The 18,638-nt window shown below is 42.7% G+C and overlaps 1 protein-coding gene across 1 annotated transcript in view; it reads left to right on the top strand.

Annotated features, from left to right (window-relative positions):
* The window catches only part of Mertk (MER proto-oncogene, tyrosine kinase), a 105,846-nt gene that overhangs the window by 48,630 nt on the left and 38,578 nt on the right, over positions 1 to 18,638 (top strand). The window contains exons 5-8 of the mRNA XM_028755613.1: positions 1,074 to 1,160; positions 2,834 to 2,949; positions 10,357 to 10,540; positions 17,213 to 17,364. Of these exons, the coding sequence (XP_028611446.1) occupies positions 1,074 to 1,160; positions 2,834 to 2,949; positions 10,357 to 10,540; positions 17,213 to 17,364 (539 nt within the window). The remainder of the gene's footprint in view (positions 1 to 1,073; positions 1,161 to 2,833; positions 2,950 to 10,356; positions 10,541 to 17,212; positions 17,365 to 18,638) is intronic.

Genomic DNA, 18,638 nt, shown 5'->3' with positions numbered 1-18,638 from the left:
ATGAGTTGGGGATTGGGTATGAGTTGGGGATTGGGCATGAGTTGGGGATTGGGTATGAGTTGGGGATTGGGTATGAGTTGGGGATTGGGTATGACTTGGGGATTGGGTATGAGTTGGGGATTGGGTATGGCCGAGTTCCTAGGTTCTCTCCAGTTTTCTAGGTCTCTACTATTACATTTTATTCAACTGCTTCAATCATGGAAAATTTTGGAACGTAGATTATCAGAATGGTTGAGCGGATATGCATACTTTTCAAAATTAGGAGGAAGCACACAGAAGATATAAGGACACCCCCTTCCTGCAGAGTAGTCGTTCACAAGCATTCTTTATAGATGCAAGTAATGGGTGCAAGATAAAATACTCATTTCCAAATAACTAATTATTTGCTTTAGCCACCATGCAAAGCAGGAGTGTTTCCCCTTAGAGGAAGTGAATACACAAAGATAGAGCTCCTGACTGAAGCCACTGTTGTTGATACTTTAAATTGTCAGGAAACCTTAATCAAGCAATCCACTTGAAAATTTCCCTCCAGTGTCCACCACTGGGAACTCTTTCCTTGGTTCCTGTGTCTTTCTGATGCAGCCCATCATTGTCTGCATGTGCTTCTGTGTTGACTGACATGTTTGTAACTAAACTCTGGCTGGGTGTAGTGGCTCACACCCCTTAACTGTCAGCACTTAGGAGGCAGAGGCAGGCAGATCTCTGTAAGTTCAAGGGCAGCCTAGTCTACAGAGTGAGTTCCAGGACAGCCAGAGCTACATAGAAAGACCATGTCTCAACCTCTTCTCCCCCGCCCACCTGACTCAAAAAACTCTGAACAGCACCACCTGGCATTCAGGGATCGAAGGGATGAAGACAACTGCCTCTGGGGCCAGGGCTGCCCCACTCTGGGCACCTGTGGTTTCTTCTTAGGTTGCTTTTCCTGTAGCTATCACACTTTTGTCTTTAGATTAATTTTACACTTTAGGCTAGAAGCTATGAGCCAAGAAATAAAAGCTGGCAAAACCACAGGTCTCTAGCCCAGGACAGCCTGTTTATCTGCCTCGAATCTCATGAATGCCTTTCCATTCCAGGTCTGACAGAGACAGCAGTCTTCAGCTGTGAGGCCCACAATGACAAAGGGCTGACAGTGTCCAAGGGTGTCCAGATCAACATCAAAGGTGAGCAGGAAGGCCAGGGCTCTGGAGCAGGTCCTGGGGGCTGGGGAGAAACACAGGATTGAGTCTGGTTTACTCCATGACTTTCTTTGTAACACTATACAAGTCTCTTCTCCTCTTTGGTGTCAGTGTTGGAAAAAAAAATTGGGACAGTTATAAAGCCTATTCATTTAGGGGTCTTGGTTATCGACTACAAGTAATACATACGCTCATAGCAGTTCTTGGCGCATACATTGTTGATAAGCATTAGCTAGTGTAGTTCTGCTTAGCACAAGAAGAAAATAAGCTAGAAGCTTTACCTCCATTTTCGCTTTTCTATTTCTGCCTTGTCCTTGTTTATCCTCATTAACTGTTGAAGAGCCCAGAGGTGGGCTCGTCAGGGCTGCTGCTGGTGAGGACTGGGCCAATGGAGCCTGATCCAAATCTTACAAGAGGGAGATTTACAACTGGGAGCAGAGAGCAGGTGGGATCAGTCTGTCTCCTCCTCTCCCTCTCCATCTCACCTCCCCTTTCACTAGATGGGCACTCACTGGGCAGTTGATTGACAGTAACAGGGTCCAAGGCAGATGTTAGTGGAGACATTACAGTCCTTCACCCTGCCTTTCTACTCCTGCGTAATGACAGGTATTGACACCCAAAACTTGGAAGGGAAGGAAAACCTACAAGCAAATTCTGCCTTATTTTATCTTTATATCATCATTCTTACTCATGGAAACTCAAACACATTTCATATTTTACTGTCACATAAATCTTTAGATAGAGAAGAGTAAATAGTGGGTTCATGGTTCTTTCGTATTATCCATGGGAAATCAAAGCAACACAAAGACATATTGGAATATGCTGAATGAGAAGTTAAAGGTTGGGCAAGCAGAGAAGGGGATTTAAAACTACAGAAGGAGTTCTAAAAGATTCTGATTTCAGTTTCGGTAAATGGACTGGATGAAGGATGTGACATAGCATTTTGTAAAGGTTCATTGCAAAAAAAAAAAAAAAAGCAAACTAAAAGTGACTCCTGGAGGAAGTGTATAACTTCCTTCCTTTTCAACAAATTCCGCTATTACAGTTTCAAAAGGCATGTTGGGAATCTCAGAAATCCACCAGTGGGAGTAGACTTGTAAAGATGTATTTACTAAGTCTAAGGTTTAAACTTCTCCAAGTTTAGATGTGTATTAAATGGGAAGCATTAAAATGTATGCTTCATGTAGAAACTCATCTAAACTTTCTTTAAAAACTCTATCCTATTTCCAAACCTTAGGGGATTTCTATTTATTTTAAGACAAGGTGACCTTGAACTTCTGCCTTGTCTTCCCAGCACTGAGGCCAAACTTGTGTTTCTGACCTTCATTTATCTTAAAACTTTTATCAAAACAACCAAGATCCCCTTTGTCTAAGCCAGTGGTTCTCAACCTCCCAGTGCTGAGATCCTCTAACACAGTTCCTCGTGGTGTGCTCACCCCCAACCATAAAATCATTGCATTGCTACTTCATAACTATAATTTTGCTACTATTATGAATGGTAATGTAAATATCTGTGTATTCCAATGTTAGTCGACTCAGGTCAAAGAGTTGTTTGACCCCCAGAAGGGTCATGACCCACAGGTTGAAACTGATTTGATACTTGTGGCTTCCTGTGGTTTATAATTGTGATTGTTTGTGTGTGTCTTGTTTTTCCATAGTAATCCCCTCCCCACCCACTGAAGTCCGTATCATCAGCAGTACCGCACACAGCATCCTGGTCTCCTGGGTCCCAGGTTTTGATGGCTACTCCCCACTTCAGAACTGCAGCATCCAGGTAAATCTCCAGAATGGAGACGGAAGGGACTGTGTAGTGCTGAGGATATGCTAAGTCAGTGGTGCTCTCTGACTGTCCCTCCTCCTCCTCAGGGTAGGCATGGAAGGTGTACCTCCACTTCTATTCAGAACCTCTTCAACTCCCCTCATTGTCCACCATCATGGGCTAGTTTGATTGTCTGGCCACGGTGCTCCATTATGGCCCAGGACCCAAGCAGAAGAGAAACATGTTTCTAAGGACAAAGGCCAAGAAACCAGGGATAATTCTTTATAAATTACACAGACACATCCCTGAATGAGAACTGGTTTGTGACCAAAGGTCCAGGAGGCTACACACCTCCCAGAATGACTCGTCCTGGGCTGGTGTTATGAAGGACAGTTAGTTGCACCAGCCCAAGGTGGGTCATGTATGCTGATAGATGAAGTCCCTTAGCCACTGTCTTTTGGGGAAATGGGGGTAAGGGGATGGGTTTGCTGACCACGTTCAATCTTCAGCTCCTTTTAACATTAGCTAAAGTTACTACGTGCTGGGAAAAATATGGGTGGGTCACCCTAAATGATACCTTGTCATGGTATAAGCTGCACTCTTGAGTGTTCCTTTCATGAAAACAGAAACAGTGTCAGTAACATTGTTTCTTAGCAAGTGCCCATTATAGCCAAGGCATTCTGCAGATACATCTTGCTTAAAACTCACTCACCTAGTCTGTGAGTGACAGGACCAGAATTCAGGCCCCTGAAGATCTGATGCCAATCAACATCAGAGCTCAGAGGTCCTAACTCCACAGTCAGATTAGACACTGTGTGGGAGCTAGTTAGCAGTCACTCGGGGACTGTCTGCTGACAGTATGAATGTATTCTGCCTTGTCCGTTGTTATGCATAGGGACAGAATTACTCTTAATTTTCTGAATATCTAGTTTTATCATTAAAAACTCATTAACCAACTGGGCGGTGGTGGCACACACCTTTAATCCCAGCATTTGGGGGCAGGCAGAGGCAGGTGGATCTCTGAGTTTGAGGCCAGTCTAGTCTACAGTGTGAGTTCCAAGATAGCCAGGGCTACTCAGAGACCCTATCTCAAAACAAAAACAATAAGCAAACAAACAGAAGTCATTAACCAGGCCAGCAAGTTGCCACACAAGCCTGACAGCCTGAGTTTGATCCTATAGTAGAAGGAGAGAACTGAGTCCTGGACATCATCTTCTGACCTTTGCTTGGGTATCATGGCACACAAGTGCTTCTCTATGATACTAATAATTAATAATTAATAAATAAAATTAGATTTTAAAAAGACAAACAAATTAACCTAGCATGCTTGTCATGCCAACTCAGTTTGGAGAAGTGACTTCCAGAGAATTTTGTGGTGATTAACCAGATGTTTTTCATACCAACTGGAATTAAGTTCTCTGCCCTTGGTGCCTCCTACTCTTATCTGACAGCTGTTCCTTCTCTGGAAAATAAAAACAAGCATTATCCCTAAAATAGTCTCCTCACCCTACTGCCTGCCTTTATTTGTAAAGCTTAGTGCACTTCATGTGCCTGCCGTCTCTCACCAGGAAATCCAAACGACTGATTAATGATTTTTTTTTAAGACAAGAGTCAACATAAAAAAAAAAAAAAAGAATCAGCATCTTATTATCTATAGTGGTCTTCTGGTCACTGTTGCCAAAATAACCATGAACTCCTGATCCTCCTGCTTCTCCCTCCAAAGGGCAGTGTGAGCCATCATGCCTCATTGAAAACAATTACTATAAGCATTTATGCTGCTCATCTGTGCTAAACGTTTCCCTGTAAACATGGCTTTGGTGTGTCCAGGGCATTTTTGGTTTGCTGTATCATTCATCTCAAGGGGTTTCTTTCTTGGTTTTGTTTTGTCTTTTTCCTTTTGTCTTCTTGATTATTTAGGAATGTGTTTAAATTCCATGCTTTTAAATGTTTTATAAAATTATTCCCATATGTGTGTGGTATACTTACATGCGTATTTGCAGGTATGTGCACACACATGCATGTGTGAGGTCAGAGGAGGCTGTCTGGTGTCCTGCTCCATCACTTTCCACCTAGTCTTCTGAGACAGTGTCTGTTACTGAAGCCTGGAGCAAGCTGGCAGTCAGCAAGCCCCATAGAGCTTCCTGTCTCTGCCCCCACAGCACTGGAGTTACATGAGACTGGGCGTATAGTCAGTCACATTCAGCTTTTTATGTGGGCACTGCTGATTTGGATCTCCACGCGTGTCCAGCCATTGTTCTTACGCACTGAGCCTCACTTTTTTTTTGTTTTTTTTTTTTTTTTTTTTTTTTTGGTTTGGTTTGGTTTTTCGAGACAGGGTTTCTCTGTGTAGTCCTGGCTGTCCTGGAACTCACTCTGTAGACCAGGCTAGCCTCGAACTCTCGAACTCAGAAATCCCCCTGCCTCTGCCTCCCAAGTGCTGGGATTAAAGGCGTGCGCCACCACCGCCGGGCTGAGCCTCACTTTTATTCCTAATGTTCCATTAGAAAATGCTTAGCATGATTTCAGTCATTTAACATTTAGTAAGGCTTGTTTAATGACATAGCAGATGTTATCCTAAAGACGACCAAGCACTAGAGATGGTGTAAACCAGTTGTAGAAGTGTACTATGTGTAGCAGTTTAGCCTAGTTGATTCATTGTCTTATTCTGTCTGTATTCTGTTTATTATCTGTCCTAGTATACTTCTATCTGTAACTCTGACTGAGGAGTCTAGGTCTCAACTCTTTCTCTTTTTAAACCTTTCTCTCCTTAATTCTACCAGTTTTGCTCTGTGTGAGTTCAGAGCTCCGTTGCTGGGTACAGTGAGGGAATGGATGTTGGTGTTTGTTCTCACAGACATAGCTGGAGTTACAGCCAGCCTTCTGAAAGCTAAACTGAGGGGCCAGAGGGGCTATGGTGGACCTTCTCTCGTGAGAGTGGCTAACTTCAGGGAGACTCAGAGAGAATGGCTCTCACTACCACCTCTTTGGGAGAGTGAGTCTTTGGGTAGGGGTGAGGAGGGGTGGGACAGCTGGATGGCTGGAAGTACCAGGTCACTCCGGAAGGTGAAGGGTCAAACACCAGCTGCACCCACTCCTGACTTTGCTGTGGCTTTCCATAGCTGTAGACTGTATAAAAAAAGCATCCCAGGGCAGACAAATGGCAGGCTCCCCTCGGCCACCTTGGACCATGAGGTGTCAGTTGTGGTCATTCTGCATTCAAATCACCAGCTAGCTCGGCTCTCCTTCACTCTTTCTCCTTTCTGTCTCTGATGGAGTTGTTAGATGAGCAAATGACACAGAAAAGCCAGTTAAATGACACCGGTAATCTCTATATTTACCTATATTAAAAAATCTGGGTTTCATTTTTCTGAACTTCACACTTAATAGAGTATCCTTTGTTTCCTATGGTAACCCTGCGTGGAATCTAGAAGTTGTGTACAGTACGTCCCCTTCCCTGAGGGGCTGAGCGTGGATTTTAGTTCATTGCCATTTTAAACTCGGTAACGAATGGTTTGGACGGGATTCAGGGCTGCACACTTCGGGACACACCCTTTCACTTCCTTTGATCCTGACTGTAGTTTCTTTCTTCACCCATTTTTTGGGACACATGTTCCATTTCTATTTTTAACTCCCTCACATGCTTCTTGCCATTCTATGCCCTCCTTTTCCCCAGGGTCCACAGAGGAGGGCCATTTTAGAAATCCTATTTTTTTCCCCAAGAACCTGCGTGTACATGCTCACAGATGGTTTCGGAAGTGGGATTGGGGCAGAGAGCCAAAGGTTTCTTCCACCTTAGTTTTAGTGGTTGGTCACCAGGAAGTCAGTGCATAGTTTAATATGAAAGAACAAAAAGTCATTTCTGCCAAAAAGCCACCCCAAGATAAGCACATGGCCCCTGTTTCTCAAACAGTGGTGGCTCCTCAGCCTTGGGCCAGCTGGTACCTTCCTGTCACCCACAAGGTCTGAGTCAGAGGTGTAATTCAGCCTCCACTCCACCCTCATGGCATCTACCAGGGGACTCCAAAATATTCTAAAATGTCTATTTATGGTCCTGTGTTAAACTGCATGCACACCTATCCTGACATAACCACATTGCACTCCCATGGGCTGCGATTGCACCTCCTTATTAAGAGGAATTAGGTTTTGGATTAAAGATTTTTCTCCTTAAATTGCTTTTGGTTGCTTCTGTTTTATATACTGCTGTTTTTTTGTTGGTTTGTTTGTTTTTTGTTTTTTGATTTTACGTACATATACATGAGGTGGAGAAACCACCTTCACCCTCATAACCCATTCCCAAGCAGGATGTATGCATAAGGGGGAAGAGAGAGTTTGGCCAAGAACTAGATTTTTGCTGAGAATCCTTTTCTCTTGTTCTGTGTACGTAGATTTGGAGGATAGGGTGGAGGAAATGGTGGCGTTTGCGGAGAGGAGTAAAGATGAGAAAATAAACATTTTAAGGAGATTAGAGAAAGGTTTGCTAGATGAGATAGAAACCATCTTTTCCTGTATATCCCAGCTTCCTTCAGAATATGCACCAACTGTGCACGCTCCTAAGGTTGAGTTGCTATTGGAGTGGAGACTGAGAAGCATAAAAGACAGACTACCAAAGTCAACTCAAGGCAAGAGCAGGGATCTTCATGTCACAAAATAAGACAGACTTTTGCTGGGCATGGTAGCTGCTAATCTCAGGATGGCTAGAAACCTAGCTACTCAATGACTGAGGAGGGGGAATTCAAGTTTGCCCACAGCTGAACTATGTGGTAAGACTCGCAAAATAAAAGCATAAAGAGGCTTAGAGGTGTCGGCAGCTGAATGGCAGGACAGTGGCCTAGCATGTGTGTGGGCCTGCAGTTCAGCCCCAGTTCTCATAAATGAGAACAAATCACAAGACCTTTGAAAAGAAGGAAAGACAATAGTCACGCACTAGCTTTGTCAATGTGACACACTAAGGGCAGGTGTGGTATGGAAACAAGAGCGGGTGCAACAGGCCGTGGCTCCATCCGGGGAATCCTGAGGCCATGTTTGTAGTTGTGTATTCCTCTGTGAAGCGGCTTGGGAATGAGGTTGCAGGCACAGAACTAAGAAGCTGGAAGAGAAATATCTAAAGTGTACACCTATGAAACCTCACCCCCACCCCAGAAGAAAAGGAGCCCCGCAGTTCTCAGGTGACAGTATCTTCCTGCAAGATGGCCTGCACCCCAGAACCTCTCTCCCTCCTAAAGTGTGTCTTCCAGGGGAGAGGGGAGGCTAATGTAATGCCTGAATGTAATTCTGATGAAAATTAGGTATTGCTGTATCAGAATTTTCTGACTGCCTCAGCATCTTGATTCTCTTGAGGAAGACTTTCAAGATCTATTTACTATTTGGGAAGTCAACATGACGGGGTTTCCAACTGCAGTGTAAAAGATGCAAAGACGGTGTGGTGGCTACTCTTAGTTGTCAACTTGGCTACATCTGGAATTAACTAAAACCCAGGTGGCTGGGTACACCTGTGAGGAACTTCTTAACGAAGTCATTCTGAAGTAGGGAGATCCACCTTTAATCTGGGCCACACCTTCTGCTGGCAGCCTTTGTAAAGGACATAGAAGATGGACGCTTTCACTCTGCCTGCTGCTCTCTCTCTCACTGGCAAGTCCGTTTCCTCATTGGCACTGGAGGCTATTTCTTTGAGATTCTTTCAACTGAAGACCAAATGAGACATCCAGCCTCATAGACTGAACAATTACTGAACTCTTGGACTTTCCATTGGTAGACAGCCATTGTTGGACCACAACCTGTAAGGCATTCTAATAAATCCCTGTCAGTCCTGATTAATTATTTACTCTGTCAGTCCTGATCAATACAGATGGCTCTACCAGGAACAAGGCGTAGTGCTGGGAGTTAAAAATGTGCTTCACTTGTCTTCCCAGAATACAAGGCCACCACACTCTCATATTTTGCATCTGTGGTCACATGCACAAGACCTGTACAAGAGTAGGCCCATCAACATCCTGTCATAGAGTAGGGAGATGTCCATATGGCTTTACTCCTCCCTGAGAATGGGTAGGCAGGTAACAATTGTCAGCAAGGAGCAGCTCATGGAACCTCACTCCTTGAGGATTCATGGGCAGTTGATGATTGCTGGGGGAGGAAGAGACTTTTTTCAGTAGCATAGCCTCTGGTAGGGTACCCATGGCTCTGTAAATAACCCCTCACCCATGCTCCAGTAAACAATCCTAATGAAACTCATCACACACACACATACACACATGCACACACACACGCATAGCCATGATGGTGCTGGAGAATGGCTCAGGTGTTAGAATTGTTTACTTCTGCCTGAAACTCCAGTTCCAGGGGATTTGGTGCCTTTTTCTGACATCCTGCAACACCAGACATGTATATGGTGCACATACATGCATGGCAAGACATTTATACACTTAAAATAAAAATAAATAATATATAATTTTAAGAAGACATAACCATAGAAGAGAGACCAAGACCTGAAAGAGGGTGGAGGGAACAAGAGAATGGAATGGGGATCAAACATAATAAAACACATTTATATACATGTATGAAAATGTTATAATGAAACCCATTATGTATAATTAACATACTAATAAAAATTTTTAAAAGGGAACTGCAGAGATTGCTCAGTGGTTAAGAGGGCTTCCTTCTTTTGCAGAGGGCCTAAATTTGTGTCCCAGCCCCCACATCTGCTAGTTCACAAGCATGGAGATGCTGTGAACTGAACCTAGGTCCCCTGAGAGAGCAGCCAGTTCTCTTCACTCTCAGCCATGTTTCTAACCCCCAGTTGTGAACTTTTAAATTCATGATAAACTGCATAGGAATAGTAAAATCTCAGCAAAGCTGTTGGTGCTGTGTCAGAAGTGTGAAGTGAAACAGACTATAGTAAAAACACAAGCATGGCACTCTTTATGAAGTACTGAAAATATGCTTGAATGATATTTGGTGCCTGCTTTCCATGTTATCATAAAACAGCAATGCTGACAAAAGCCAAGAAATCCACCTTCTAAAACGAGATCTGGAAACTATTTAAAGGGCCAGATACTATGAAACAGAAGAATGAATTAAGAACTGAAGTGGATCTGGGAGAAGGGGGGCTACTTTCTATTTGAGTATGTGTGAGTTATAATTGTTAATATAGTAATAATATCATTACCACAGTAACTATCTGTTACCTGCCGCAGTGAAACTCCGAAGTATAGACATTTTCCTGAAGGCGTCAGTTGTTGCCAGAGCAACATGAGTGACACAAGTAATGTTAATGGGGAATTCTGTGTGTGTCCTGAATTGAAGCAGGTTCTTCCTCCAGCACAGAGGAAGGGCTACGTGCGGCCAACATCTGCGTGCCCGAGTCTGACACCCCCATCCTTCCCACCCCGTCTTACTAATACTACTTCACATCTACTCTTCATTCAGGTCAAGGAAGCTGACCAGCTGAGTAATGGCTCAGTCATGATTTTTAATACCTCGGCTTCGCCACATCTGTATGACATCCAGCAGCTGCAAGCCCTGGCTAATTACAGCATTGCTGTGTCCTGTCGGAACGAGATTGGCTGGTCTGCAGTAAGCCCTTGGATTCTGGCCAGCACAACAGAAGGAGGTAATTCCTGCAATACACAATGGCCAGCTCTCTCAACAGCCCGTGATCAGACAAGCCTTTCCTAGTAGCCTGATGTCTTGTGCACTTTGCTTGTTTGGTGCATTTTAGTAGAGTGGCCAATAAAATAGGAAAGAAACAAAACAAAAAAAAAAACCTTATCTGTACTATGTGTATGTAACATTTTCTTTTATGTGGGAAGACAGTTGCACCATTTTTAAAGCCAGTATTATTTTCAACTAACACACAATGCACAAAGTTATTATTTGGCAACTCAAGGGGAAAGTCATTTTTTCATTAAATAAAATTCTAGCCTGACAGTTGTCTAGAGGGTATCCTAGTTAGGTTGATGGAGACAAGGTCTCACCACATAGTTTTGGCTGGCTTGGAACTTGTTATGCAAACCAGGCTGGCCTCGAACTCTTAGAACCGCTCCTGCTTCAACCAGGGATCAAACAGCAAGCAGTGGTTCCTCCGTGGTTTCTGTTACAGGTTCTCCCTTTATGTCCCTCAACAGGACTGTGACCCTGAAGTAAGTGTAAGACAAACCCTTCCCTCTGCCAAGTTGCTCTGGCATGGTGTTTATCAAAGCAGCAGAGAGAGCTGTGCGGTGTTGTTGTTTTTTTAAAGGGTTGGGGTTGAGTTCTTGCTTTTCCTTTTTCTGTATTACAGTGTTCCACTGTTTCCTCTCTTGCTTCGCTTCCAATATAAAGTTGGTGGTAAACCTGATTTTATTCCTCTCCCCTTAGCACTGGTTTTGAACAATTTAACTTTAGATTTATTTTCCTAATTTTCATTAGACTCCTTGCATTTATGTGTTTATAGTTTGTATCACATTAGGGAACATTTGGCCTACTGTCTTGCCCTCACAGTGTTGGAGACTACATTGTATGAACGCTCTATCACTGAGCTGTACACATCTCCGTGCCTTGTATATTTTTGGCCTTTTTACCTCTCCTCTTTTTTAAGGACTTCAGCTATGTGCATAGTAGACCATTTGAAGAACCATAATGCAACGGTGCTCTGCTAATCCCTCCCCCTTTCTCCCCTCATTTTTCCTTTGGAGAGTTTCTATTGTTATCTCTTCTGATTCAGTGACCCTACTTTGTTTAGTACCTAGTCTGCTGCTAACCCTAACTAGTCTGCTGCTAACCCTAACTAGTCTGCTGCTAACCCTAACTAGGCTTTATCTTTCATATTGAGATTCTTGTCTATATGAATGAGCATGTAGAATACAGTTAGGATCATTGTTTTAATGTGATTTGATACTTCTAGCATCTATTCTATCTGTAGTGATATCTTAGCATCCTAGTATGCTGGCTAGTTTTACGTCAATTTGGCATAAGCTAAAGTCATCTGAGAGGAGGGAACCTCAGTGGAGAACATGCCCCCATAAGATTGGGCTGTATGCAAGCCTGTGGGGCATTTTCTTAATTGGTGATTGATGGGGGAGGGTCCAGCCCATTGTTGGTGGTACCATCCCTGGGCTGGTGGTCCTGGGTTCTATAGGAAAGTAGGCTAAGCAAGGCAGTAAGCCACACTCCTTTAATGGCCTCTACCTCAGCTCCTGCCTCCAGATCCCTTCTCTGTTTGAGTTCCTATTCTGACTTCCTTCCATGATGGACTGTGATGTGAAATTGTCGTAAACCAAATAAACTCTTCCTCACCTTTCTTTTGGTTATGGTGTTTCATCGCAGCAATAGTAACCCTAACTAAGATGCCTAGTATAGGTAATCTTTCATGGCTATCACTGGTAGTACCATGAGAATTCTACCTTGTTCGAAGAATTTCCTGTAAATATTGAGCTTTTTTTTTTTTTTAGCACACAGGTGAGCCAGTGAGAAATTATTTCATTTTGTTGGGTATTGCTTTTAAGATTTACTGAGTAAGACCACAGCATTGCTCAGAATAAGGTCAGTTATTAACTACTGTAGAGATGAGGCCATCCTGTGTGGTCTGGCCTGGCCAATGACCTTGAGTCATAAGGGATTCCAGTCTGACTGATGGGAGCTAACACTGTCTTTCTTCAGCCTTTCGAATGCCTGGGCACTAATGCCTTTGATCCTTTTTTTGACCCTTTTATACCACTCTTTCCATATCTTCCCTTGGAGCCATCATGGGGGCTCTCTTGCCTTGCCCTATATTTATCTTTCTTGACTTATTTCCGTGTGTGTGTGTGTGTGTGTGTCCTGTGCCATAGCATATGTGTTGAGGTCAGAAGATGGCTTGGGGAAGTAAGTTCTCTCCCTCCACCTTCTGGGTTTTGAAGGTCAAAGTCAGGTCATCGGGCTTGGCAGAAAACATCTTTACCTGTTATGTTACAGAGAGCATCCTTATGTGCTGAACTGAACCATCTCACTGGGCTGAGCACATTCTAGAGTAGCATCCTAGGAGAGTGAAGACTGCCAGGGCTTCCGTGCCTTTGTCTCATCCTTGGTTAGTCATTTTTCTGAATGTAGACTATTAGGTTAGAAAACTCGCACACCTCAAAATATTAGTTATTTCTGAGGTGTTTGTTGTTTTCATTGCTGTGGGAGACTTTCTGCATTGTCTGTTTTTTTAGATTATCTATATTCATTTGTCCTGGGGATGTGATGGAGAATGTGTGTCAGGATCATTGTGGGTGTCTAGTGGCCTCTTTAATCTAGAAAGCCAAGTCCTCTGGCCCTAAATTTTATCTCATATGTTTTTCCTTTGAATGTTTTCTGCTTTGTTTGTTTTTCTGAAATTGGTATGAGACATTTCAGGGACTTCTTTGATTCCTTTCATGATTTTCTTTCTCAAATAGACTTATATTCTTTGCTTTTTTAAATTCTAACTTCTTAAGTATTTACTTCATTTATTTTCCAATTCTCTTGTTAAATATTATTTTGCTAAGCATGTCTCTAATTTCAAGTCCCTCCCCCATTGGCTACTTTTTCTTTAGTTTTCTTTTCTTTGCACACATTAATTAATGTTTTGCTTTGTCTTACTTTTCGTTCACTCGGTGGCTGACAACAGCTTTCCATCCCCAACCCACCCTCTCCACCTCACCTGGAGTGTGTGTGTGTGTGTGTGTGTGTGTGTGTGCTTGCGCACATGTGTGTGTGTGTTTGCACATGTGTGTGTGCTCTATCCCATATATATTCATTCCATGACATTCCTGAAGGAGGTTTCCATAGACTTTCGCTGACCTGTCTTTTCTCTCTGAAGAGTGAAGAACCAGCCACAGTTTGTGTAAGCTGTGAGTGTGGGTGGGACTTACAGGCTTCACTGTCTATAGACTGGATGATGATCCCAGGGTTTGTTTCAGATGCCTCCGCTTTTCTTTCTTTGTTTGTAACTTTTTATTGATTCTTTATAAATTTCACATCATGTAGCTCGATCTTACTCATGTCCCCACCCCTCCATATCCACCCTCCATCCTTCCAATCTCCTGGCCCGAAACAACAACAATCAAAAAGCCCATGGAAGATGTAGTGTGTCACAGTGTGTCCCACAGTGTACCCTTTGTCCACACTTCTTTGCTTGCAAGTGTTCATTGCAATGACTTGTTGGTCTGGTACAAGGCCTCCGGCTTCTGCTACACTATCAATACCAGATCCTCATTGGGACTCCTCTTGGATATCCTATCCTCCTGCTTTTCTTTCCTCTGTAAATACAAGGATAAGAAGAGAAGTCTGTTGTTTTCTGCCTCAGAAATAGGAGCATGGTACTGATGTAAGAAACAGGTCAAGGTGGCAGAAGAAACAGAATCCTCCTCCCTTAGGGAGTCAACCTGCTCTTCTCTGGTTTCAGTGAGACAACTTACCACATCTCCAGTGTGTTCATGCCCTCATACCAACAGCTTTTATCTCAGAATAAACTACCTTGTTTCCTGTGGCAATTTGAGGAAGAACTTGCCAAATGTTGAGGAATGAAGTAGAGTTACCTCAAGGCCAAATCACCTCATAATCAAACTTTCAATAAGGCTTCTCAATTTTAGTCTCCATTTCCTGCCTGGACTCTCAATCTCTGAACCTCTCTATGGTTCTTAGTGGGAAATTGGCTTGTTGAGTTGATGATTCTCAACTCTTTTTCAGTGTTTACATATGTGCAGAAAGTCCTTTGTTGTTAACTCCTTTTGCCTTGTGAGCTCATATCTTTTAAACCACACACACACACACACACCCACACACCATAGCAGGGGTTTTCAGAGGAGGCAGACAGAAAGACCTGCTTAGTTGGCTCTGCTTATTATTAAATTCTACAACAGGTCTGGGAGTGAGTACGTTATTCCCAGGCAGAGTTTTGGCTATATGACATTTCCCAGGTGGAAACTTTTTTTAACTGCCGTCAGCCTGAGGATGCAGCAGAAATGAAGAGGACAGGAATATCTTTTTTGTTGTTATTTTCTCTTCTAAAATATCACAAATACATAATTTAATCTATGAATATAACTATAGGTAATGGTCCAGTACATATTATTCCTATTAATATTCCTTACCCCATCTGTAAGACATGTAGTTTTTAATTTATAAAGTGGATTAATATAGAAGCTGGGAAGATAGCTCTATTGCTAAAGACTTCATTGTATTCAGCCCCCAGCTGGACATGATGATGTGTGCTTAGAATCCCAGTACTGGGGAAGCAGAAACAAGATGGTCCCTGGGGTTGGCCATCCTGCCTAGCCTAATTAGTAAACCCCAAGTCCTACTTAGAGACCCTTTCTCCAAACAAAGAAACAGAAAAATGCAAGTTGGCCAGCTCCTGAAGAATGATGCCAAAGGTTTGCCTCTAGCCTCTGTGTATACATACATACACGTGCACACATGCACATAAACATAAACATGTATGCTTTATACAGACATATTAAAATAAGGTAATTTGTTTAGCCATTTCTTCTACCCCATTGGTATTGTGTTGTCTTTTGTTATTATTGTTGGGTATTTTTCATACCAACATACATAGTGTACCTCATTCCTTCGGTGGCCACATAGTAAGTTTTCCATTGGGAAATTATCAAAGTTTATCTTATAATTTTTGCTTGAATATTGCATGTATCCTGTTTGTTTGTTGTTATTATACAATGATGAGTATAAGTCCCAATGTAGATTACATTATTGAAAATAAAATACTTGGTCAAAAAGTCAGGCATGTTGGCCCATGCCTTTTATCTCAGAGCTCAGAGATAGGTGGACCACGGTGATTTTAAGGCCAGTCTGGTCTTCTTAGTAAGATCCTCACCCTCCAAAGCTTGCAGTAGTAGTCTTGACTTGTTTTCTAAGTTATTTTATATATGAAAACACAACACACAGTTGGCTCCATTTATCTGTAATCTCAACATTCTCAAAACCTCATATAACCAAGAAGAAAAACACTTGAAAATCAGTTGCATCCATACTGAAAATGAAAAGGTGTCCCCCCTCCTCCTTGTCATTATTCTCTAAACAATGTAGCATAACAGCTACTTTAGTTTGCCTTTTTTTAAAAAAAATAGGGTTTCTCTGCATAGCCCTGGCTGTTCAGGAACTATCACTGTCTAGCTCTGTAGATCAAGCTGGCTTTGAACTCAGAAATCCACCAGCCTCTACCTCGCAAATGTTGGGATTAAAGGCACCACTGCCGTCCAGCAAATAACAGCTACTTTTATAACATTTGCACTGTAGTGTTTATAAACGATCCAAAGATGACTTAAAGCACATGGGAGGACATAAGTATGTAAGCACCTGGGAATGCTGGTACCTGTCAGAATCCCCTGAAGTTACTGAGGGATGACTATACGAACATTTCAGACTCGCTGACTAGGGTCATTACTGCCCTTACTGTCTGGGGCAGTAACCTGCCTCTGGACTGTATAATGCAGCTTCACTTTGAGTGCATCAGCTTTCCCTGCCTGCCCATTCCAGACCCACAGAGCTTATCTCCATCCAGCCTTGTTCACTTCCAACGCCGTAGGTATCTACTGGAGGAACCCGTGAGCATCAGCTTCCTCCTTCCCAGGAGTTATAGACACCCTGGACATTTATAACATTATTAAAATAGCAAGTGAATCTTGAGGATTTTGTTTCCCCAAACCCTTTCTTGTAGAAAGTTACACAAGAGCCGGGATGTAGCTTACTTGGTCGTGTACTTGCCAGCGTATACAAAGCTCTGTTTAACCCCCATCACCACATGAAAGGCGCTCACAAAACTCTTGTGGTTTTTCAGTGGTACTGTTTTGTTTTGTTTTTCAAGTCAGGGTTTCTCTGTGTAGCCCTGGCTGTCCTGGAGCTTGCTCTGTTCACAGAGATCCTCCTACCTCTTCAGGCAGAGCTGTGTTGCCTGCTACCCTCTTCTCATGGAATTTTTTATTTTCCTCTGAACCAGAGATTAAAGTTTGGACCTGCTAGGCAATGGACTCTACCAATCAACTATATCTTCAGTCATTTTTTTCCTACTTTTTATTTTGAGACAGAATTTCACTAAGTTGCCCACTCTGGCCTGGGACTTGTGATGCTCCTATTGTGGCCTCCCAGGGTTTCTGGGACTACTGGATTAAAGGCTTGTGCCATTGCTGGGTTCTCAGTGGTCCCTAATTGCAAAGAGGATAGGAATTTACCATTCGTCTGGGTCTTTCATAAAATATTTGAAACCCAAACACTTGATAACCAAGAAGAAAATGAAATGCTGCATGTCATTTTCCTGTGGCTCTTCATCTTTCTCTTTCTTTCGTAGCTCCATCAGTAGCACCTTTAAACATCACTGTGTTTCTGAACGAGTCTAACAATAACCTGGATATCAGATGGACGAAGCCTCCAATTAAGCGGCAGGATGGGGAACTGGTGGGCTACCGGATATCTCACGTGTGGGAGAATGCGGGGACTTCCGTAAGTCTGCCCCCTAAAAGCACACTTAGTCATTTCCTTTTGACTTACAGATTGCATTGTGTTTCACAAACTTTCATTCTGTGGGACTTGTTATGACTGAGCAAGGCAAGGCACCTTTCAATGGCACACAAGCAATGTAGTAAAAATTAGAGATGACTAAAAAGCTAGAACATTCCATGGAGTCTTTCAGGGGTTTTTCTCAGTACCTCATTTACCCTTTCATTAATTTATCAGCAAATAAGTACTTAAAGAGTATCTGTGCTATCATGTGACTCTTGTCTTCAGAAATTTAGGCTGTTTGTTATAGGAAGAGTGCTGTGAACTATCCAGTGGTCATAATTTGCAGTCAGGAGTTACAGAGCTTAGCGTCCTGGCAATTTATAGCCTCATGGAAATTTCTGCAGATTCTTCCCTGAAGAAGATTGTCATGGAGCATTCTTAGCTTCATAGAGAGTGATAGAGTAAGCAGCCTCCAGAGGAGAGTATTTAGTAAGCTTCTATTTGTGGAAGGGCCCAGCCCACTGTGGGCAGCACTATCCCTAGGCTGTATGAGAAAACTACTTGAGCATTAAGCCAGTGAACAAATCACTAAGTGGCATCATCCGTGGTTTCTGCTTAAATTCCTTCTCTGATTCCCTCAATGATGGCTTTTGACCTGGACGTGTAAACCAAAAACAAACCTTTTCCTCTCCTCTCCTCAAGTTGATTTTGGCCATGGTGTTTATCACAGCAACAGGAATCAGACCAGAGAAGGTAGATATGCTGCTGTCACTCACAGGACTGATTCTGCCTTACTTTCCTTTACTGTGGTCATGGAAAATATGCCTCTTGTGTTATCGTATTCCTCCTCCATCTAACCCTGCTGGTAGATCCCAAGTTTATCCTCTTTATCACATGTATCTGATAACAGAAGTTTTTGGCAAGAGAGAAAGAGACACGGTGAGCAAGTAAATAGCTATAGCCCTGGTCCAAGCTGTCATTTCCAACTTCATGTCATCCAGTTTTTATAAAAATTGCTTTGTTCCAAAAGGACAGTTTTCCTTCCTATAATAATAAAAAAAGGCTGTTGGAAACAGTAGGTGATGTGATAGAAGAAAAATACTCGGGTTTAGACATCCATGTTCTATCATGTGAATGATAACCAAGTATCTTTAGCAATCTGACATGGGAAGCCTCTCATTCCCTCGTCTTGTCCCAAGACATTTGTCCCATTGTCTCAAAGTTAAATGTCTTTATCCTTGGCCTAAATTAGGGGAGTAGCTGGTTCAGACAGT

This window comes from Grammomys surdaster, unplaced genomic scaffold, assembly GCF_004785775.1.
Source record: "Grammomys surdaster isolate TR1022 unplaced genomic scaffold, NIH_TR_1.0 129, whole genome shotgun sequence".
Taxonomy (NCBI): Eukaryota; Metazoa; Chordata; class Mammalia; order Rodentia; family Muridae; genus Grammomys; species Grammomys surdaster.
This window is presented reverse-complemented; position numbering and strand designations above follow the sequence as displayed.